We start from the raw sequence: 21,475 nt of genomic DNA on the forward strand, positions 1-21,475 counted from the left end.
AGCCTGGGGGGGCCCTGCACTCCAGCATTTTGGCATTATGGGGGTCCCCAGCCCTGCCAGGCTGAGGAAGGGTCGGGGCTGGCCAAGGCTGTGGCCATGTCCCCAAGATGCCCCAAGGCTGGCAGGGGTAGTAGGCACACTGCCTCGTGGGGGACTGAGTGGAGCCACACCCAGAGCCAGCCCAGGGCTTTTGGGGATGGGGCAGATGCTGCTCAGCCACTGACACGAAGTGTAGGGTGTGTGGGGTCAGCACAGGTGTCCCAGACCCTGTGCCCTGGCTGGTGCCCAGGTCCTGATGCCTGCCAGGACCTGACCCAGCTCTGGGTGCTCCTGGGTGAGGCTGTGGGTGCTGTGAGTCCTCTGCCCCCCAGCAGAGAGTGAAGAGCCCGAAGAGTGGTGCCAGACTCAGCACTGCCCCAGCTGCTCCCCTGCCACCTCCCTGGGCATGGAGGGGGCAAACCCCCCTCACAGGCTGCCCCAGCGAGAGCCTTTTCCTCCAGCCCAGAGCAGCCGGGGGGCAAGGAGGGGGTGCCAGTTCCTCTGCCCAGGACCCCGCTCTGGTGCTCAGCCCCTCGCAACCCCCTCTCCCCACACAGACCACACAGCTTACACGGGTTTACAAAGCACATTGGTTGAAGGGAACTGAACTCAGTGAAAAGATAAAACCAACCACGCGGCACATCTGAAAAAAATAAATTACTTTCAAAATACCATCATTTGCTGGGGCTGGGCTGGGTTTGCCTCCCCCGGCTCCACCGCTGGCTGCAGCTCCAGACCCAGAGCTGTGGGCACTGACTGCACCCTGAGCTTCTATGAAAATACTCTGTTCTGCATCCCAGGGCCTGACACAGGGGTGAGAGCCCGGGGTGAGTGGGAAATGCAAACCCACCTCCTCATGCGGGCAGGGGCTTCTGCCCGTCAGGGGAACCCCTGTGCACAGAGGGGGGACCCAGGAGGTAGAATAATTAGTGATGCTCATCATCTTGCTCCACAGCAGCCCCTTCCATCCTTACTCATTCAGTGATCTGCTGGGTCGTGCCTCCCCTGCCTGCAGCTTCAAGTCACCAGGTGCAGGGTGCAGGCAGGAGCAGGGGGGCAGCAGCAGAGCCAAGGCAGGTCCAGCAAAGTCTTCTGGACATGCCTGTGTTCCCCAAGCCCAGTGGAAGCCATCCCTCCAGCTCTGGGGGGCCTGGCTGGGTGCCTCAGCCTCTCTTAACCCCACCAAGCCCCCACAGCCCCACCAGCCTGGGCTACAACATGTTGTAGTAGGCCATCTCCTTCATGGCCTGCTCGGCCAGCGTGTGCTCGTCTGGGGGGTTGCCCACAGCCCCGTAGCCGTAAGAGTTCTCCTCCTCGAAGTCATCCATCTCCTGCTGGCCGTCCAGCTCGGTGTGATCAGCCCCAGCCAGCTCCATCATGGCATCTAGGAGTCAGCACAGGGACACGCGGTGAAGGACCTGTGGGGAGGGCTGGGGCCAGCAGCTCCCCCCTCCCTGGGTTTGGAGCCCAGAACTGCCCGGGAGCCACAGCCCTGCTCAGTCTGGGCTGCCTGGGAGGGCAGCTTTTGGGTAAGAAGATGTGAGCCTTGCACAGCCAGCCCGGCCCAGCCCAGCCCAGCCCAGCTCCCAGGGCTGCGGGGCAGTCACGATGCCCAGCCCGTGCTGGGGACCCACCTTGGCTGTCCAGGCTGATGTCCATCACCCCGTGCTTGACCTTCATGTGCCGGCTGAGGTTGCCCTTCAGGTTGAACTTGCTGGAGCAGTAGGGGCACTTGAAGGGCTTGCTGCCGGCGTGCAGGTGCATGTGGCCCAGCAGGTTGTACATGCGGTTGAAGGACTTCCCGCAGACCTGCCGGCAGCGAGCCCACGGTCACCCCGAGCTGGCAAAGGCTCTGCAGCACACACCTGGCCCCGGGGTGCCCTGGGGCTTCCACCAAGACTAACGGGGCTGCTCTCCTCCTGCAGTCCCTCCTGGCTCCTGCCCAGACCAGTGGGGCTCCCTCCCTCCTCCCGCCCGGTGTGCAGCAGCAGCAATGCTCCCATCGCAGCTCGGAGCAGATATTGCATGCCCAAACGAGCAGGGGAGGCATCACAAAGCTGCTTCCATGCCCAAGGGCTCAGCCTGGCCAGATTCCTCTGGGCACAGCACAGCAGGACCTGTGCTCTCACAGCCCCAGCTCCACCAGCCCCAGTCCCACCGGTACCTTGCACTTGAAGGGCTTCACAGGTGAGTGCACGATCATGTGGGTCTTGAGCGTCTGCTTCTGCACGAAGGTCTTGAAGCAGATGTGGCACTGGTAGGGCCGGACGCTGGTGTGGATCAGCATGTGCCGCTTCATGTTGGCCTGCAGGGTGAACTCCCGCCCGCACACCTCGCACTTGAACTCCTTCACGCCCTGCCGGGGGGAGAGCTTGGGCAGACCCCGGGCACCGGGGGCACACGAGGGGGGCCAAGAGTGGGGAGGGGACCCCATGGGCAAGGGATGGGCTCCTTGTGCTGAGCACATCATGGGGTGTATCTGAGACCCCAGCAACGTGCAGGGGCTGTGGGTGGGGGCTGGACAGGCTCTGTAAGTGCAGCTGAGTGCCAGCTCTGCTCTGGGGCTCAGCCCAATTGTTCCCCATTAATGAGCCCAAGGAAAAGGGCAAGCACCCACACACAGCCTGCCCAGAGGGGCTCTGACAGCTCCCGGACAGGGGCCCCAGGCTACCCTGCAGCAGGTCTGAAACTCCCTCCCCAAGGAAGGGAACCCCCAGAAGGGTAGAGGCTGGGTCCCAGGGACCCCCTCACCGCATGTCAGTGACCCCAGCTAATGCCAGCCACAGGTGCTACTGCCCACCTGCACCACCCACCTCCCCCCAAGACTGCGGGCACTGGGACACTCCTCTCCACCAGCACCCACACCCAGAGCTGGCACATCTCCTCTGGGCACAATGAGGGCAGCACCCCAGAGGACCCTGAGCCCCTACCTTGTGCGTGAGCGAGTGCTGCTTGAGGTGGTGGATCTGGCTGAACTCCATCCCACACTCGGTGCAGACAAAGGGCCGGACGTTCTGGTGCTTCAGCATGTGGTTCTGCAGCTGGCTGCGGTAGTGGAAGGACTTGCTGCACTCCAGGCACTGGTAGAGCGTGGGGCCCTGGTGCGTGGCCAGGTGCCGCTTCAGCTGGGTGAGCGTGGAGAAGTCCAGCCCGCACTCCACGCACACGTGGCAGCGCCCGCTCTCGTGCTTCACCTCGTGCGCCTTCAGCTCGCTGGGGTAGGCGAAGCCGCGCCCGCAGAAGCGGCAGCTGTAGGGCTTGATGTCGGTGTGCAGCAGCATGTGCCGCTTCAGGTGGCTGGTCTGAGTGAAGGCTTTGCTGCACACCCCGCACTTGTGGGGCCGTGTGCCCTGGTGGGTCAGCAGGTGGGTCTGCAGGTGGCTGGGCTGCTTGAACAGCTTGTTGCAGTGCGGGCAGGAGTGGGGCTTGATGCCGTTGTGGCCCAGGATGTGGGTCACCAGGTTGTACTTGGACGTGTAGGACTTCTCGCACATGCGGCACTGCCAGCGCTTCTGGCGGTCCCCTGCCTCCACCAGGTAGGAGTCATCGATCTGCACGTTGATGTCCAGCCGGTCCAGCTGCGCCTTCCTGCTGTGCTCGCTGGTGCCGCCGGCCGCCTCCAGCTCCCCCGGCTCCTGCCAGCCACAGCCCTGCTCGCTCTTCACCTGCTCGGGGGATGCCGGCGCAGGGGCCTCCGCCTCACCGGGGGACGGGGCACCCGCCTCGAAGGTGCCCACGGTTTGTGGGGCCCCCCCGGTGCCGCCGGCCAGGTCGCTGCCCCTGCGCCGGCGCTCGGTGCCCTCCAGCTCCCGGTGCCGGCGCAGGTGCCGCAGGCGGCGGGGGGGCTTCCTGCTGAAGGTGCCCAGGTCGATCATCTTCACGGCACCGCTCTGCACCGCCGCCTCCTGGCTGGGCTCTGGGGGCTGGGGCGCGTGGCCGTGCCGCCCCTCGCCCTCCTCGTCCTCGGGGACCGACGCGTTGTACGGTGGCTCAGCCTCCACCTCTGCCTTCTCACTCTTGACCTTGGGCATCAGCCTCACGGGCGGCCTCTTCCTCCTCCGGGCGTGCTTCTCCAGGGAGGAGTCTGCTTCCAGGGTGTCCTCGTCCTGCCCATCCCCAGGCGCCTGCTCCTCACCCTCAGGCTCCCCCGGCTCCGCGGTGGCGTTGTCCAGCTGCTCCCCGGCCAGCCCCGGGAAGAAGCCAGTAGGGGTGACGGTGGCCCCGAGCAGCTCATTGTCGGACACCAGGCCCAGGACAGCAGCCTGTGCCAGGGACAGCACCACCACGGCGTCCGTCTGCGTCCCGCACTCGCTGAACCGATCCATCTCTCGCCGCCGGCCTACGCTGTCATGGCTGAGGAGGAGAGACACGGCCTGAGCCCCTGGCACTCCCCACCACAGACACTGCGCCTCAGGGGCTCAGCCCAGCCGCCACCTCCTCCTCAGGGAACCCAGAGTGACACCAGGGATGCCAGCTGGGTCCCCAGCACCACACACCCAGGATGTGGGGACAGTGGCCCCAGGGGTTTCCACTGTAGGGCTGGGGAGGGGGGAAGCTGGGATCCCTGCCCACTGTCAGCCTCTCTGGATGGGCTATTAGTCTGGCTGCTTGCATGCCCTCAGGCTCCTAGAGTGACTCCAGAGAACAAGAGCCCAGCAGTTTGGGAACTGGTCACAGCTGAGTGCGGCTCTGAGCTCGGGCAGGAGCAGCACGGGGAGCACGGACGGGGCCCGGACCCAGCAGGACACAGCCTGCCTGGCAGTGGGGCTGGCACAGGCACAGCTGCGCTGGCTCAGCCCTGGTGGCCGGCACACTCGCCCTGGGGCTCCCAGCACCAGCACAGCACCCTCCCCAGCGGGGACAGCCAGGGCTGCCGCTTCCTCCTGCCGAAGGAGTCTTCTCCCAAACACAATTATTCCTGCAGCTACAACAAAGAAATCTTGCGGGGGAGGTGAAACAGGGATAAATTCTGAGCCAGATCCTGTCACAGTCCCAGGAGAACCCGAGGAGACGGTGGGATGAACCTCCACTGTGGAGAAGGGAAACCCCACAGTGCTGGGCATGATCCCTGCAGGCAGGTCGGCCAGAGGGACACTGAGCATGGCCGGGGACATCGGCCTCTCTCTCTGTGCTGCAGGCAGCTGCCTGCTCCTGCCCCATGGCAGTGTCCCCCCATGGCACTGCCCTGCGCCCCCAGACACCAGCCACAACACGGGGCGCGGGATGGGGCAGGGGCTGGGATGGTGGGGCAGGTCAAAACCAGCGTAAGAAAAGTCAGAGAAGGGGGGCAACACCAAGCACAGGGGCTTGGCTGCCCCACCGCAGACACGTGTGGGAGCGGGTCCCTGCCCGGCTCCCTGCCATCCGCTGGGCCACACGGGGCTGGCGCTGGCCACAGCACCGGCGGCTCTCGGCCCGGGCTCCGAGGGGGCCCGTGAGGGGACCCTGCCCGGCCTGAGGGGCCAGGGAAGGGCTGGGCCGAGACCCCGACCGCCCGGGCAGCGCTGCCCCTGCGGGTAGGACAGAGCGCAGCGGAGGGCGGCAGGGAGGAGACGGAGAGGAAGAGGATGGGGGTGGGAGAAGGAGGAGAAGGAAGGGGATGAGGCGAGGACTAGTGCGGAGGCAGCGAAACAAAGCAAGGAGTGGGGGAGGGCGGCGGCGGGAAGAGGAGGAGGGCTGGGAGGAAGAAGGGGGATCAGTGAGGGGGGCGTGCACGAACAGCCCCAGGCCGCACCCCGCCGGCTGGGACCCCGTACCGAGGGGCCCTGAGTTGGGACCCCCTTCCGTGGGGCCCTGAGCTGGGACCCCCTCCCGTGGGGACCTGAGTTGGGACCCCCTTCCGAGGGGCCCTGAGCTGGGACCCCCTCCCGAGGGACCCTGAGCTGCCCTCGCAGCAGAGGAGAGGGGACACGGGACGGGGACCCAGCTCTGTCCCCACGAGCCCAGCGTGGCAGCGGGGTCAGTGGCCCCCAGCACGGCGCTGGTCTCTGCCCCCCAAAACAACCCCACGAGACAGGAACAGCGCACCCACGTTCCCCAGGCCGGCACCGGAGAATCTCACGAGCACCCCAAAAGAGAGGCGTTTAGGGGAAAGCGGCCGTGGGTTCCTGCGCTGGGGAAGGGGCCGAGCTGCGGGCTCGGCAGGAAAGCGAAGCCCCGCGCCGCACAAACCTGCGTGCCCGTGCGGCTGGCGCCCGGAGCCGGTGCCGCGGCAGGTCCGCCCGGAGCCGCGCCGGCAGCGCCCGGGAGCGGAACGGGGCTCGGCAGCTGCTCCGCTTCCCGCTCTCACTTCCCCGTTCGCGCCCCGGGACTCGCCAGGGCGGCTGGAAACACCATTTCCCAATGCACTGCCACGCCAGCTGGGGTCACGCATTGCAGCTCCCCGCGACCCCGCAGCGCTGCCAGCGCCTGCCCGCAGCCAGCCCGGCCAGGGCCGGGGCTGCACGGGCTGCTGTGCCCAGCAGGACACGAGAGCTCCCCCAGCCCCTCCTCTGCCCAGCCCGGAGCTGCGGCTGCACCCGCAGGCTTGCACCCCCACGCTCAGGGCCCCTCCGGTGCCGCTGCTGGAACCAAGCCCTCCTGCAGCCTGAATAACCTGTCGGTTTCAAGGCCAGCCCTTCGCGCCAGGCTCGGGTCCCTCGGGCTCCTTTACCCTCGCCTGCCACCCTGGTCCCAGCTGGGGTCACACGGACACGCCTGCAGTGTCCCCTCTGCCAGTGGCCCCCAGTCCACTCATCCACCTCCCCCTGGCCAGCTCGGCAGGGTGGATGCACCTGGGCCAGCAGTGCCTGCTCTCCCTGACTCTTTGGGGTTGTGAAATTTGGGGTTCTTTCTTCATTTTTCCTCCCACTCCGAGGTTTAGTTTTGGTGCAATCTCTCCTCCCATGTTTCCCAACTCATCTGGGAAGACGCAGGCTCTGTCCTGGCACATCCTGCAGACCCTGCCCTGGCTGCTCCCCTCAGAGCCTCCACCAGCTCCTCACTCACCACCTGCTCGCTTACAGTAGGCTTTTTTCATGGCTTTCACTTCTTTGTGCAATTTCACTTCCATTTCCCTCTCTTGCTCCATGATTAGCTCCCCAAATACTTCTCACTGGGTCCCTGTGGCAGCAGCATCTGCACAACAGGTTCTCCACTCCCAGCACATTCCTTGCTGGATTCAGATTTTCCAACCACCAGTGCCGTGTCTGTGGACACGTTTCCCTTCCCTTTGCTGTTTTACCTCCCTCGGTTTCACCCACCTGCCCAGCCCCTGTGCCACCCACGCAGCCCCTCGGCCAGCACCACCACTCTAGAGACAAGAGCCCCGTGAATCCTCAGCTGGGCAGCACGGAAACATTTCATCTGGTCCGCAGCAGCCTCACCTTTGCGCCCCCAGGTTTGCCTGCAACCCCTGAAAGGAGCACCCACGCCCCCAGAGCCAAGCAAGGCACGGCCCCGGAGGGAGCACGGCCCCAGCTGCCCCAGCCTCCACGGAGGTGTCAGTGACCCCTGTTTGCCACTGGCTCCATTCCCAGTCCCCTCAGCAGCAGCACTCCCCAGACATTGCTGCAGGGAAGGGACGCCCAGGTACCCAAAATCCAAAGGGTTTGGGGATTGATTTACTCCTGAGCTGTCCCAGGGAGCCCAGGCTGCTGCCAGGGCTGTGTCCCAGCTCAGCCCCTGGGGTGAGGGCAGCCACGCGGGCAGTGCCAGGCCCAGCTGGCACCTGCAGCAGTGTGACCCACCTGGCCCTGCACGGGCTCCCAGGCAGGCCCGGTGCCTCGGGAAACAGGGCATTCAGCACTTGCTCCTGCTAGCCCCGCTGCAGGGCTCTCTGCAGGACCCTTCTGCAGCCCCTCTGCTCCCAGCGCCTGGGCGTCCTGCGAGGTTTCCTGGGGACAGGTGTGAGGTGCAGACCTTAGGGGAAAAGCTCCCGAGGCACAGGGTCGAGCCTCAGGACAAAGTGAGACCCTGGGCATTTGGGGTTCTCACTGGGGAAGGGGGGAGTAAAACTGTTCAAGACTTTTTACCAGAAAATGGCTGATAATGGATCTGATATTTGTGAGAAAACCTTTGATTTTATTTTCCTTTCTTTCTCAAAAGCAGCCTTCATTTAAATTTAATAAAGGGGAAAACAGGCTTTCATCTTGCCTGCAGATTTCACATAAAGCTGCTCAACCCCCCACAATTTTGAAAAGAAAAATGTTGTTTTCCTGAAAATCACAACCAAAATTATTCTTAAACCTGACCCAGCATGTCTGTCCTGCACCAGCCCAAGGATCTGGGGGTCACCTTGGCTGCACTGCCGGCCCTGGCTCTGTGTTGGTGGTGTGTGCCAGGGGCTGACCCACAGAGTGGCTCCACACACCGTGGCAGAACCAAATCTGGCACTTCTTGCCCCAGAACTGACCCTGATACAGAGGAACTGCTGTAGCAATGAGCCAAAGCTCTGAGAAACGGGCAGGAGCCACAGAAAACAAATACCTGTTTAAATTCACTCGGTGTCTCCACACCAGATCCTGTCAAACTACATTTTTAAAGGAAAACTTTTGTTTTAAGGAAAACTTCTCCAGAAAAAAGAAACCTCCACTGTCAGGGGCTCAGAGAGTGACAGACGTGACATCACAGTGCCACTGAAGTGCTTCTGGGTGCAGGGAGAGCAGTCCCTGGGGGCTTTGGCTTCACCAAACAGAGGACACACCCTGGGGTTTGCAGAGGGATATTGATAATGTTTTTAGTAAGAGCAGGTGGAAAACCAAGTTGGGGAAAGTGAGGTCCTGGGAGAGACAAGGGCTCATGGAGGAGAGGGGGTTATCAGAGCAATCCCAGCCCCTTCAGGGGCTTTTCCTCTGAAAGCATTCCACAGAACTGGGATATTCTCACTCTGATCGCCGTGTCCATCAGTCAGAGGGAAATATTTACCCTTTGAAAATGTATGGTTATTGGCAAACTCTGACTGGGAGGGAACAGGGAATGGTTTCAAATAACCAGAGGCTACCAGTGCTGCAGAACAAAGCGTGATGAGCACAGAGCTGCCTGGTTCCTGATTATCTGCCCAGGGACCTGGGATCCAGCCCTGGCACCTGGGGTGAGCGGGTCAGGCTCGGACAGCAACAGCTGAGGGACAGAGCTGCCATCCCAAATGCTCTTCCCAGCACACAGGCACCTGTGCTGAGCTGTGACATGCCACTCCTGCTTCCTCTTCTGCTGGAAATCCCCCTTTTCCTCCTTCTGACACTGAGGCTTTATCCCTCTGCTCTCCATCCCCCTGCTCTCCATCCCTCTGCTCTCCATCCCTCTGCTCCTCCATCCCCCTGCTCTCCATCCCTCTGCTCTCCATCCCCCTGCTCCTCCATCCCCCTGCTCTCCATCCCCCTGCTCTCCATCCCCCTGCTCCTCCATCCCCCTGCTCTCCATCCCCCTGCTCTCCATCCCCCTGCTCTCCATCCCTCTGCTCTCCATCCCCCTGCTCTCCATCCCTCTGCTCTCCATCCCTCTGCTCTCCATCCCTCGCTCCCCACCCCCAGTATCCTCTGCTCCTCCATCCCTCCAGTTGCTCCCTCATTCTTCCCGTTTCCCTGGCAACGCCCATCTCGCGCCGAGATCTGTCCCCTCTCTCCCTCTTATCTTTCTCCTCTCTCTTTCATCTCTCTCCTAATCTCCCTCTCCATTCTGAACCTCTGTCCTTTGCTTCCTTTCTCTCCCTCTCCCATTTCATCTCCTCCAATGCCTTCTCTATCTCAGGGTTACAATTATTTGAATCTCACTTTAAAGAAATGATCTGTTTAATTAACCACGGGGCCCTGGCCCCGCTCCCGCCCTCCGCAGCCTGGCACAGCCCCTGCCCACGCCCCAAAGTGCCTCTTGGCCGAGGACAGTGGGGTGACAGTGCCCTGCCACCCTCCTCCAGCACCGGGCAGCCCTGACCTGCAGCCCCTCCTGTCTGGCCTGGACTTCTCCCAGAAAAGATGGGACCGGGTGATCCCTGAGGTCCCTCCAGGTCTGGGATTCCATCACTCCATGGTCCTAACACAGCCAGCAGAGAAGTCAGCAGCTCCTGTGCCACAGAGGTACAGCAAAACAAGGGGAGACTACAATGCATGTGGAAAAGGTGTTTCCTGAAAACCAGAGCCCTGATTGCATCCATTTGGGCGTGGGGGTGAGGGAAAGAGGGGAGGAAGGCAGGCTGCTCCCAGCTCTGGGGCCAGTGGAAGGGGCAGGCAGCCTGGCCCTGCCTCGGGGTCACCTCCACGGAGCTCCTGTGTTGTGGCACAGCCAGGAGGCCAGCGGAGCAGGCCCGTGGCCACCAGCACTGTCCCTGCCCTGGGGAGGGGTCTTTAGGGGACTGGGTATGGGCTGAGCCAGAGCAAAGGCTGGAGCCAGCGCCCTGCTCCAGCCAGGCGTGGTCTGTGAGCAGCCAAAGCTGCACCAAAACCACACCAAAACCTCACCAAAGCTGCACCAAAACCACACCAAAACCTCACCAAAGCTGCACCAAAACCACACCACAGCCCCACTGAAGCTGCACAAAGCCACCAGTGGTTCATGCCCAGAGTGCTGCCCAGGCAGGGAGCACTTTGGAAGGGGATTCTTCTTGGCCCCACCTGCCTTCCCAAGGAGCTCCTGTTGCGGTGGCACCGGGCTCAACATCTCCTCCCTCAATCTGCAGAGCAAACTGGTCATGCTTCAGGCCTGCTCTTCCAGCCCTTCTGCCCTCCAGGAGCAGGGCAGCAGTGACAGCCAGCCGAGCTCTGGTGGCACCTGGAGCAGTGAAGGGCCCAGCCTCACCTGCTGAGCGAGGGCTTTCCTCAGAGCCACGGGACCCCCGGGCTTGAGGAGGTGTGAGACCCTTCCTGCCACTCCTCTGGGGAAGGGCTGATCCTGCACCCCGCGTCCCTCTGAGCGCAGTGACTGCACTGGGCACCTGCACACCTGGCACCTGCACACCTGGCACCTGCACACCTGGCACCTGCACACCTGGCACCTGCACACCTGGCACATCCCACGTGTCCTCAGGGGCTCCCTGCGTGAGCCCCCCACTCCCCTCTGGAACCAACACCCCCTCCACTCCCACCCCTGTGCATGCAGGTGTGTGCTGCAGCAGAGGTCCGGGAGCTGCCTTCAGAGATTCACCTCATCCCCAAAAATGCTGCTGCTCTGAGCCCAGAGGCAGGAACAGCCTCTAAACCAGGTAACTGGTGAGGGTGAGCTGAGCGAGAGGGGCTGCTGTGCCTGGACCCCTCTGGCAGCACCCACCCCAGAGCGCCGGTGCTCCAGGGGTTTGCCAGAGGTTTGGGACCAGGAGAAAATGGGTTCTGCCAGGAGCAGGGACGGCCCCAGCCCTGCTGCTGTCCCAGCCTGCCTTCAGAGGCTCCACACTGAACCCTCGCTCTGCCTTGGAAAACAATTTTTGCTTTTAAATGAAATAAACAGGGAAAGAAAAGACTTTCAAGTTCCTCCTTGCTGTAACGGCTTCTCCCCGGCACAGTCCCTTTCCTCTCCGAAAATAGCCGAGCTATTCAAAAGAGATGCGAGAAGAAAAAAAGGAACTGAATAGAGGAAAAGGGAAAGAAAAAAATGGAGCCCCAAGGGGGTGGAGAAAAACAGAATGAAAAGACAGCAAAAGTAAAGAAAAGGGATGAAAAATAAAGGAGGGGGAAGAGAGAGACAGACAGAGGAGCTTTGAAAAGAAAGAATGCTGCCAGCCTGAATACAGGGAGCAGGAAAAAAGGGCCCTGAAAAGAAAGAGCCGGCTGGAATGACCTCTCATTCAGGGCTGTGCCAATCACCGCCGCGATGGAAATCCTTTCTTCTTCCCTGCATTCTCTCTCTTTCCAGCGGGGGCAGAGGGAAGAGGAAGAAAGGGGAGCTAATTCTCAGCATAGCAGAAAATAAATCTGCTCTTTGCGAAGACCCTGAAAGGCGCCGAGGCGCTGGCAAACCCGTTCCCAGCACTCACACACAGATGGGGACAGAAAGGAAAAGGACCCAGCAACGGGACCACCTTCACCTCCTCACTGCTCCTCTGGAAAATGAAGGAGCAAACACCCCAAGCAAGTGTGCATTCAGGTCAACCCCCCAAAGCTTGCAGGGAAAGATCAGGCGTGGCTGTGGCAGAGGCAAGCCCGGGGGCTGGTGCTGTGCTGGGTCCTGCAGGGAGCAGAGGGCAAAGGGTGCGTGCAGCCCCCTTTGCTCTGCAGGTCCCAAACCTGCCAGCACCCAGCCGTGCCTGGAAGGGCCCAGCGGGGCTTCTGCCCGGGTCTGTGAGTGCCAGCACTGCCCCTGTGCCTCTGGCATCCTCAGCAGGGGCAGGGGTAAACAGAGCCCCGCGTGTGGAGATGGACCAAAGTGCCCAGACAGCCCCAGATGAACCAAGGGGCAGGGCCAGAGCGGCGCTGGGGTGGGGGACAAAGGGGGCTGACACCCAGAGGGATGGAGCCCACCAGGACAGCAGGTCCTCTGGGACAGAGGCTACAGGCAGCCTGGTGTCCTGCAGAGACCAGGTGTGATCCCATCCGACCCCAAAGCAGCCCAGGCTGAGGGTGAGAGGAGCATCCTGAGCCCCTGTGGCATCCCTCCTGCTGGACACAGCTCCTGCTCAGCACCCCCAGGCCTGGGGTTAATCATAAACTGCTGGGATTCAGGACAGGGCCATAAACGTGGCCAGAGGTCTGAGGAGACAACACACAGGCAGGAGGAGCTCGGGAATCCTGGTGTGTGTAACCCAGCTGGCTGTGAAAGGGGAAAACCCAAAATGGTACAAATGCCTGTCACCCCAAAGGGAACAAAGGACGTGAAAGAGCTGCTTGGCTGCAAGGGAAGATCCCCACAGTGGGAAGGGTCTCACTTAAGGGTGTTATCAGGAGCATCGCTGCCCTCATGCCTGGGAACAATTTCAGCCCAGTTTTGATACTCCCCTGTGTGGAGCCCATCCACTCTGCAGGACAGTGGCTCCTGGGCCCGCCCGTCCCTGTCTCCCCAGGCTGTGCCCTGTGCTGGACTGCGAGGACAGAGAAATGGAAACACAGACCCGTTCCTGGCACCAGCAGTGTCCCAGCAGAGCCAAGGCAGTGAGGAGGGCGAATAGCTCCTGTGGCTGCTCAGTGTCCCACGGGCACTGGGGAGCACCCCCGAGGCTGCACCCCGGCAGCTGCTGCCCCTCAGAGCCCCCAGCCCAGCACAGACAGCTCCCCACTGCTCTGCTGCAGCTCACCCCAGCCACGAGGGAGGGCTGGGGCTGCCCAGGGGCTGCTGTGCCCCCACAGCTGGCCACTGCTGGGCTCTGCCACCACCCCCCGTCTGCTGCCCCTGCTGCAGGGCTGGGCAATGAGTTAATCATGGCTGAGGGGCTCTAATTTGAGCGTGATAATTAATACTCAACCGGGTAATCCTGCACGCGTGTGTCTGCTGGAGGGCTGTGCTGGAGGGCGAGGGGCTGCAGGGCAGGGGACACTTTGTGCTGTGTGTGCCCTCAGCTCCAGACTCTGAGCCTGCTCTGCCTTGGAGAAACTGCCCCTGTGTGCCACAGCCCCGGGACACCCCTGAGCACAGCACCAGCGACTGCGGCGTGCCCCAGCCATGGGGAAGGTCTCAGTGAGTGAGGCACGGCTGAACCTGCACGGGGGACACCAACCTCCAGCTCAGGAATCACCTCTGGCACAGGGAACTGGCTGTGGAGCTCAGCCCAGGCAGCCAGTCCCAAACCCAGTGAGTGGCACTTCCCACAGACCCCAGGTGAAGCAGGGGAGGGAACCAGAGCTTTGCACCACGGCAGGAGGAGATATGGGCAGGAACTGGGGAGCACTGAGCCCCCTTGCACCCACACCAGGCTCTGCACCAGGCTGCCTGGGATGTCCCACTGCCAGTTTTCCAACAACAAGGCCCTCTGACGTGTCCCACCATTACAGGAACAAACCCAGCTGCGCAGCTGCCAAGACCACTTCTACTTTCAGATCCCCAAGGTGGGAAACGTTTCAGATCCTTTTCTGCACAGCTGAGCAGGTCAGGGACGAGTGTTTGGGAGGCTGGCTGGGCCAGGTGGAGCAGGAGGCACAGGACAAAGTGGTGGCAGTTCATGAATTCCCAGCTCGGGACTGACCCAAGGCAGGTGTGGAAGACACATCTCCCCACATGCCCCAAGCCAGCCGTGCCTGCTGCCCCCACAGCCTGCCTGTGTGCCAGCACCTCGGAGACCCACAGCAGCACAGGACTCGGCTGCTTTTCCTGGGGGAAGGCAGAGCTCTGCCCTGGGGATGCCACGCTGCTGCCAGGTCACAGGGCCAGGGTGAAACGCAATTCCTGCTTATTGCCCGTGTGCTTTTGTGTCTCATCGTGCTGTGAAAGCTCCTGCAGTGCTCCTGGCTCTGGGCAGAGGCCAGGATTTTATACAGAAATACACATCTTTATCCTTTGCAAAGGGGCTGGAAGAACGGGGTCTGGCACTGCTGTCCCGTGTGTCAGTGGCAGGACAGGTGACACAGACACAAGCTGGCACCCCGGGAGCTCGCTGGGACACTGCCCCGGGCCCCGCAGCTCGGGGCTGTCCTGTTCCTGAAAACAGAGCTGGACGAAAACAAATGCTTCTGAAAATGAAAACAAACGCTTCTGAAAACAAATGCTGGGTGAAGCTGGCCTGGGAGCTGCCGGGGGCACTGTGGGCTGGGTCACCTGCCTGGCACACACTGCTCGGACAGGGCGGCTGGGGGATGCAGGGAGATGCAGTGGGAAATCCCGCTCACGAGCAGGAGGGTGGGGATATCTGCACCACTTGCTCATCCTAATTAATATTTCCCAAGGTCTCAGTGAGGCTGGGCTGTCTCTGCCTTGGTTCTGGCAGCTCTGGCTCACCCTGTACCACTTGCCCTCCCCGTTCTCACCCCAACCTCCACAACCCCTGTACTTAGTGCACGGCCAGAAGAGCCATGAACACACACAGTACTCAGCTGTTGAAATAACCTCCTTCTGCGTGTCCCTCGTTGATAACCACATAGCCAAAGCAGCCCACGGGAGCCCCCTAATCCGGGCAGCTCCCGGGGGGGATGGCCCAGCCGGGCTCTGCAGGGTGGGATGGGAAGGGGCTCAGCAGAGACCCAGAGCTCTGAGGGGGGAGACTCGTCCAGCTCTGCCCACGGCTCTCCCTCTGGGAAAACATCTTTTCTCCAGAGGGCACTCCTGGCCCGAGGTCAGAGCTCCTCTGAGGGACATTAGCTCACAGGGCAGGTGTGAGGGGGCTGGAATCATGGAATCACTAGGGCTGAAAAACCCTCTGAGACTGTGCAGTCCAACCGCTCCCCAGCACTGCCAAGGCCACCACTAAAACACGTCCCCAGGTGCCACGTCCACACAGCATTTGAACACTTCCAGGGCTGGAGACTTTGTGCACAGCCAGCACAGAATGGCCACAGCAAGGACAAACTGATGGCCCTGCAGCAAAGCCGAGGGCAGAGCCAGCAGGGCAGGGCAGCCTGTGCCCGGCAAGGGCAGCTCTCAGCAGGCTCAAAAAACTGACAAAGAATTGACTGCCATGGAGCAGGGAGGTGTTTGGGTTGGGAGTTTAAGATGCCTACATTTTGGATGGGAGCAGGGTCAGGATTCAGAGTGGAAAGTCCTTTGTGAGGAAGGAGACCCTCACAATCCCTGGGCACTGACTGGGAAGGGAAGCAGCTCCCTGGAACATCCATCCTAACCTCAAAAACAATTCTTTCCAACAGCAGCCACCAGCCAGGCTGGTCCTGGGCATCCCCAATCCACCCAGCCAGTCCAGGGTGTCCCTGGTCCCCCCAGCCAGTCCAGGGTGTCCCTGACCTGCCTGGTCACTGCAGCATCTCTTGGGGAGCTTGGGATGAGCAGGCCAGGCTGCCCTGAGGCTTCTGTGATCTCAAAGGTCTTGCCAAACCAAAACGGTTCCATGGCTCCAAGGAGAAGCTCACCCTTCAGAGCAGCCCATCATGGGTTGGACAAAGGGAAACCTGCTGCCTGTTCTCCAGCTTGCTCATGGATTCCAGTCGTGGGCCCAGAGGAACTGGAAACCACCCAGTGCCCAGTTTAACCCCCGAGCCAGGGGCTGGTGCTGCGGGACATGGGGAGGGCTCTGGGATGGTGGGTGTGGAACAGACCGGAGGTGAGGGAAGGGAGAAGCAGCCAGGAGCACACCAGGATTAACACTTGAAAGTGAAAGAAGGGGAGAGACAGAGCTGGTTAAACCGGGATAACACGGTGAGGGACAGGGTGCCAGGAGAGAGGCAGAGAGGGGAGAAGGGCCTGACACCACAGAGAACGGGCATGAGACAATGCTGCTGCTGCTGCTGAGAAACAGGAAAGATAAATTTAGAGGCAGTGGTGAGCACTCTTCCTCTGGAAGCTCTGCCTGTCCTTCCTCCCCCTGTTCTCCTTGTCCAGGCCACCCCAGCACGGGCAGGACGCGGGCTCCAGCCTGCTGTGGTCTGATGGTGGGGGGCCATCCCAGCTGTGCCGGGGGGACCCGGGGGACAGCGAGGGCTCCGTGCAGGCAGGAGCAGCCCCTCGGAGCAGCCCCTCGCCGCCCACCCTGGCTGCTCGCGGCTCCCACCCACGGTCCCCAGGAAATTCCTGTTCTGCAGCTCCAAGCACAGCACGGGGTGTGCCCTGCCCGGGCACGGAGCAGAAGTGGAAGTAAAACAATGAGCAGGGCCCTGTGCTGCTTCCTGCCCCCTGCCCGCGCTGCCCAGCCCTGCTCCCTGCCAAGCCCTGCCCGGCCAGGCTCTGCACAACGACCTCAGGGCTCCTGCCAGGGCCTGAAGGGGCTTTGGACAAGGACCTGGAGTGCCAGGAAGAATGGCACCGGACTGGCAGAGGGCAGGGAATGGTCACAGGTTGCCCAGAGAAGCTGTGGCTGCCCCATCCCTGTCAGTCCAGCTGGAGGGGGCTTGGAGCAACCTGGTGGTGAATCTCCAGGGCCACAAGATGTACCCTGTCCTACCAGAGCTCCCTGCCTCTCGCAGCCACGCTGCTCCCCAGCATCCCTGGAGCCAGTCTGCAGAAGATTGACGTGAACTTTCCGCAAGTTTGTCTTTGCTCTGCACAACAGAGCACCCAGACACTGGTCACTTTAACTGAAAATTGTGACACCGCAGGGAGCATTGTCCAAACACTCTGAGGACCAGGAGGTGACAGCACAGGGACACTGCAGGGCTGCCCACAGGTGCTGACATACTGTTCCTGTTAATTTTCACTAGAAATACTCAACTGTCACTCAAACGACAGATGGACAGCTGCAAGGAAGGGCCAGGAAAAGTCAAAAACGTGTTTCCCCCCTTTCATTTAAAGTTTGGGAAAGAAAGTTCATCATCCCTTGTTCCCTTTTGGGGGACAGCCCTCTGTTGAAGCTGCAGCCAGGCAAGCAGAGCAGCCTCCCTGAGTCCAAACACAGACCCCCAAACAGACGAACACAGACCTTCTTCCACAGCTCAGCAGGAGCACCTCCTTCCCCTCTGACGTGCCACATTTCACTGTGCTTTGGGCAGAAACTGGGATTGAGGGAAAGCCATGCTGGGACTGGGCTGTGCCAGGTCTTCTCCCACACCAACCCCACTCGACCCACAGCCACTTCCAGGGTGAGGGAGAAGAGGAGGGTGTGCAGGGGCTGAGGAGAAAATGTGGGACAGAGGAACCAAGGAGAACACTTGCCACTGATCATGGTGTCTGTCCCCAAGGCCAAGGCCCTTGGGAAGGGCATGACTCACCCTGAGGACTCCAGCCACAGCACCACAGAGGATGGGACGGGGCACTGCTGGCACATCCCATCCATCCCATCCATCCCATCCCATCCCATCCCATCCCATCCCATCCATCCCATCCCATCCCATCCCATCCCATCCCATCCCATCCCATCCCATCCTGCAGCTCCATCCCATCCCATCCCATCCCATCCCATCCCATCCCATCCCATCCCATCCTGCAGCATTCCTCCAGCCCCACTGCTCCCCCTCTGTGGCACACGTGCCCTAAACAGGTATTTGGGGCACCCCAGGAGCTGGCACCTGAGCCCAGACAGGTGGACTCCATGGGCCAGGGGCATGATGGGGCTCGGGAAACCAAACCTGGGAGCGGGTGGCAGGGGGCAACAAACCCAGCAGGAAGCCCCCTTGACACAAGGCTACCCCTCATCCCCGCACGGCTCTGGCCTGGCAGCCCCCAGAGACTGGGCTGGAGCTGCCCTCTCCACCAGGAATAACCAACTGTGAAATGAAGGAGTGCAGGCAGCCTCTCTCTCACGGGCTGTGATGCTGAGGCTGGTGTCTCCCCGTGACCTCCAAGCCAGGATGCATTTGTTTAATCCTGGGGCCAGCCTGAGCACCCTCAGGGTCCAGCTGCGCCGTGTGGGAACCACTTGGATCCACAGCTCGGCTAAACCTGGGCCAGGGGAGTGACCGAGGCAAGCCTGGGGCACGGTGTGGGGAACAGAGCGAGGCACGGGACACAGGACAGAGGTGTGGGGCACGGGAGCAGCGTGTGGGGTGTGCGAGCTGATGGAGCTGCAGGCTTTGCAGCAGGTGGGGCCAGGCTCCAGTCTGGTGCAGGTCAGGCTCTGGGCTGCCCCTGTTCCCCCCGGTCACCCTTCTCCTCCTACACAGCTGCTCACAAGAAAAATCCTAATGCTTGACTAATTAATCCATTATAACTAATTTCTCCATTACACCCTGTTATGACCAGAGCTCCGGAGGGCTTTCACACGGCTCCCCTCGGTCCCTTGCTGGGCTGCAGAACTCAAAGGCCCCCGGTGCCCAGGGAGCCCCCACGGTCCCACCCGGTCCCACCCGGGCTGTTCCGGACTGCAGGTGGAGCGGGACCCGCCTGCTGCGGGAGCAGCCCGCAGTCACCCCGCGCTCCCGGAGCGCTCTGCCGCCGCCAGCATGGGCACCCCCCCGGACCCCTCCCGCCGGCCGCTGGCAAACACCGGGAAACCGCCGGGGCTCGGGGCAGGGCGCGGGGAGCGGACCCGCGGCCAGAGGGATGCTCGGGCCGGGGTCGCGCCCGCCGCGGGTCCCTCCGCCCGCGACCCCCGCCCGCAACAGGTCAGGGACCCGCCCCGCGCCTCCCCGCAACTTTCCCGGCCGAGAAAGTTTGCGCTCGGCCACGGGGAAAGTTCTGGGGGGTTCACCGGGAGGGGCGGCCCCGGCACGGAGCCGGGACCCCGGCCCGCCCCGCTCCTCCCGCCGCCATCGCTCCGCGTCGCCGGCGCGGGCAGGGAGGCGGCGACAGCGCGGGGTCCCCGCCGCCGTACCCCGCGGGAAGCGGGGCGGGGGCTGCGCTTTAGGGGCGCGGGGGGCCCCTGAGCACTCACCGGCGGCTCCTCGGGGCGGCGGCGGCGGCTCCGGGCCCGGCGCTGGGTGCGCAGGAAGGAAGAAGGAGGGAATGAGGCAGGGCTGACGTGAAGGGATGCAAAGCAGCTCCTCCTAACTCGCCCGCCCTTCATCTTCCTCCCCCTCCTCAACTTGCCCGACCACCGCGAACCGCCCCCCCGCCCCAGCAGCACCTTCCACCGGAGCGGGGCCGCGCTCCGTGCCAGTTTGGGGGGGTCCAGGGTGGGGGGCTGGGGGTGGGAGCGGTCCCTGTGCCCACGCTGTCCCTGCAGGATGTCCCCTGCAGCAGCACAGGGGTCATTCTCTAGCTTCCCCTCATTCTGGGGGGCTGTGACCCCACGGAGTGATGCCGAGGAGGGGGTGACCTTCTGGGGACACCCATATCCAGCTGGGCATCTCTCCTCCGCCATGGGGGTGGGAACGGTCGTGTGCACCCCAAAAAGCTGGCAGGGATTGATGGCAAGGACTCCTCTCGCCCCAAAAACGGGACGACAGGAGTTAGGGATGTTAGAGGAATTGGAGGGGTTTCGGGGGATGCTGTTCACCCGACACAAAGAGGCGGAGGGAGAGGCCACGGTGGGCGGCAGGAGGCGGCCAGAGGAGGGAGTGAGAAGGGACGTGGGAAGGGAAGGGGAGCGGGTGACCCAGAAGTTGGAGGGTTTGGGAAAGGGGGTGCTCCTGGCTCCCCCAAGGAGGCCGAGGGAGAGTTACGCGGCTGTGGGATGTGGTGGCAGGGGGCGGCTGGCCCCAAAGGGAGGGGTGGGGGAGATGTGGCACGGGAAGGAGAGGGGGTGGCAACAGCCAAGGATCTGCGGGCTTTGGCTCCCGTGGTGAGGGGGAGGAGGAAGAGGAGGAGGTAGAGGAGGAAGAAGAGGAGGCGGAGGAGGGTCTCCTCCCCGCAGAAGAAGGAGCATGCGAGGCAGCCGTGATTCGGCCGGTGTGTCGGGAGACTCCCATCTCCACGGGAGCAGGTGGCGCCGGCCGGGCTAACCGCAGCAGAGTGGTCTCCTCACGCAGCCCTTTGTCTGGGCTCACTTCTGCTTTCCTCGTTTGGCTTTTTTTGTGTTCGAGGTGAAAACTGAGCTCCCTGCTCTGTGCCGCTGCCGGTGCTCACACCCCCCGCCGGTCTGCGGGCCGCCCGGCACCCCGTCACTCCTGCTGCTGCCCGCCGGCCCGGCCCGGAGCCGCCCGCTGTCCCCGGGGGTCCCCAAGCGCCGCGTCCCTGCCCAGGGCCGGCGCGGCCTCGCCCCGCACGTGGCGCAGACGGCTCTGCCCGCAGTGTGCACGGTTCTGACGGCAGCGACGGGCGGCCCGCCGCTCTGCACTCCCGGGGTGCCCTGCCTGGGGCCCCGCCTGCAGCTGGCACCTGGCGGGGCACGGAGCGGGGCACCGGGCAGGACGCGGGTGGGACACGGGGCGGGGAACAAAGCGGGGCACAGCGCGGGACACAGAGCGGGGAACAGGGCGGGACGCAGGGCGGGGTGCACCGTGTGACCCGGAGCGGGACCCGGAGCGGGACCCGGAGCCGGAGCGGGCCAGCCCCGGCACCGCCGGCTGTCAGGCGGCCGCTGCCCGTCCGCGTCAGCCAATCAGGACGCGGATTGAGAAGGATGCAGCCACCTCAACCAACCAGAACGCGGGTTCAAGAGGATGCGGCCATGCCAGCCAATCAGAACGCGGGTTAATGAGGCTGCGGCCTCAGCCAATCAGAAGGAGAAGGCCCGAGGCCGCAGCCGCCCCAGCCAATCAGGACGCACGGTGTGCCGCCGCTGGTCCCGCCGCGGCTCGGCCCTTTCCCCGTCCGTTCTCCCGCCCCGCGCGGCGCGCACTGACCCTTCTGTGCCGGCCCTCCATGTCCCGCGCCGTGCCCGGCGCTCCCGAGGAGCCGGGCCCGTGCCCTCCGAGTAGGGGCCCCTGGATAGCGCCCGGTGCCACGCGGGATTGCCCCGCCCTGCTCTCACACTCCCCAGCGCAGGGCGCTGTTGCGGACCCTGGCCGGTGTGTGCCCGCGCTGGGGGAAGCGGGATCGGGAAGTGGCCGGTGAGCTCTGCCCCTGCCGGTGCCCACGCGCCCTCCGGGCAGACAGAGCCGCTGGCCCTTTAAAAGTGGGCGTG

The 21,475-nt window shown here is 63.0% G+C and overlaps 1 protein-coding gene across 3 annotated transcripts; it reads right to left on the reverse strand.

Moving 5' to 3' along the window:
• Positions 1-615: 615 nt before the first annotated feature.
• On the reverse strand, positions 616-21,463 carry ZNF710 (zinc finger protein 710). 3 transcript variants are annotated; one of them, XM_041465004.1, is made up of 5 exons: positions 21,195-21,463; positions 2,970-4,392; positions 2,204-2,386; positions 1,674-1,848; positions 616-1,423 (listed from the first exon to the last, which is right to left on the reverse strand). In XM_041465004.1, exons 2-5 carry the CDS (start codon positions 4,362-4,364, stop codon positions 1,251-1,253), a joined length of 1,926 nt encoding a protein of 641 aa, XP_041320938.1. In that variant the 5' UTR covers positions 4,365-4,392; positions 21,195-21,463; the 3' UTR covers positions 616-1,250. The 3 variants fall into 3 exon arrangements, with proteins under 3 accessions (XP_041320938.1, XP_041320935.1, XP_041320936.1); XM_041465001.1 differs by having other exon boundaries at positions 2,204-2,395; XM_041465002.1 differs by lacking the exon at positions 21,195-21,463 and adding an exon at positions 19,343-19,382 and having other exon boundaries at positions 2,204-2,395.
• Between the last annotated feature and the right edge of the window lie 12 nt (positions 21,464-21,475).

Source organism: Pyrgilauda ruficollis, unplaced genomic scaffold, assembly GCF_017590135.1.
Source record: "Pyrgilauda ruficollis isolate IOZ18807 unplaced genomic scaffold, ASM1759013v1 scaffold186, whole genome shotgun sequence".
Lineage (NCBI taxonomy): Eukaryota > Metazoa > Chordata > Aves > Passeriformes > Passeridae > Pyrgilauda > Pyrgilauda ruficollis.

Coding starts and splice junctions, on each gene's coding strand:
- ZNF710 (XM_041465001.1), bottom strand. CDS start 4,364: ATGGATCGGTTCAGCGAGTGCGGGACGCAGACGGACGCCGTGGTGGTG. Junction 1,849..2,203: donor TGAAGCCCTTCAAGTGCAAG/GTACCGGTGGGA, acceptor CGCTGCCGGCAG/GTCTGCGGGAAGTCCTTCAA. Junction 1,424..1,673: donor CATCAGCCTGGACAGCCAAG/GTGGGTCCCCAG, acceptor GCTGACTCCTAG/ATGCCATGATGGAGCTGGCT.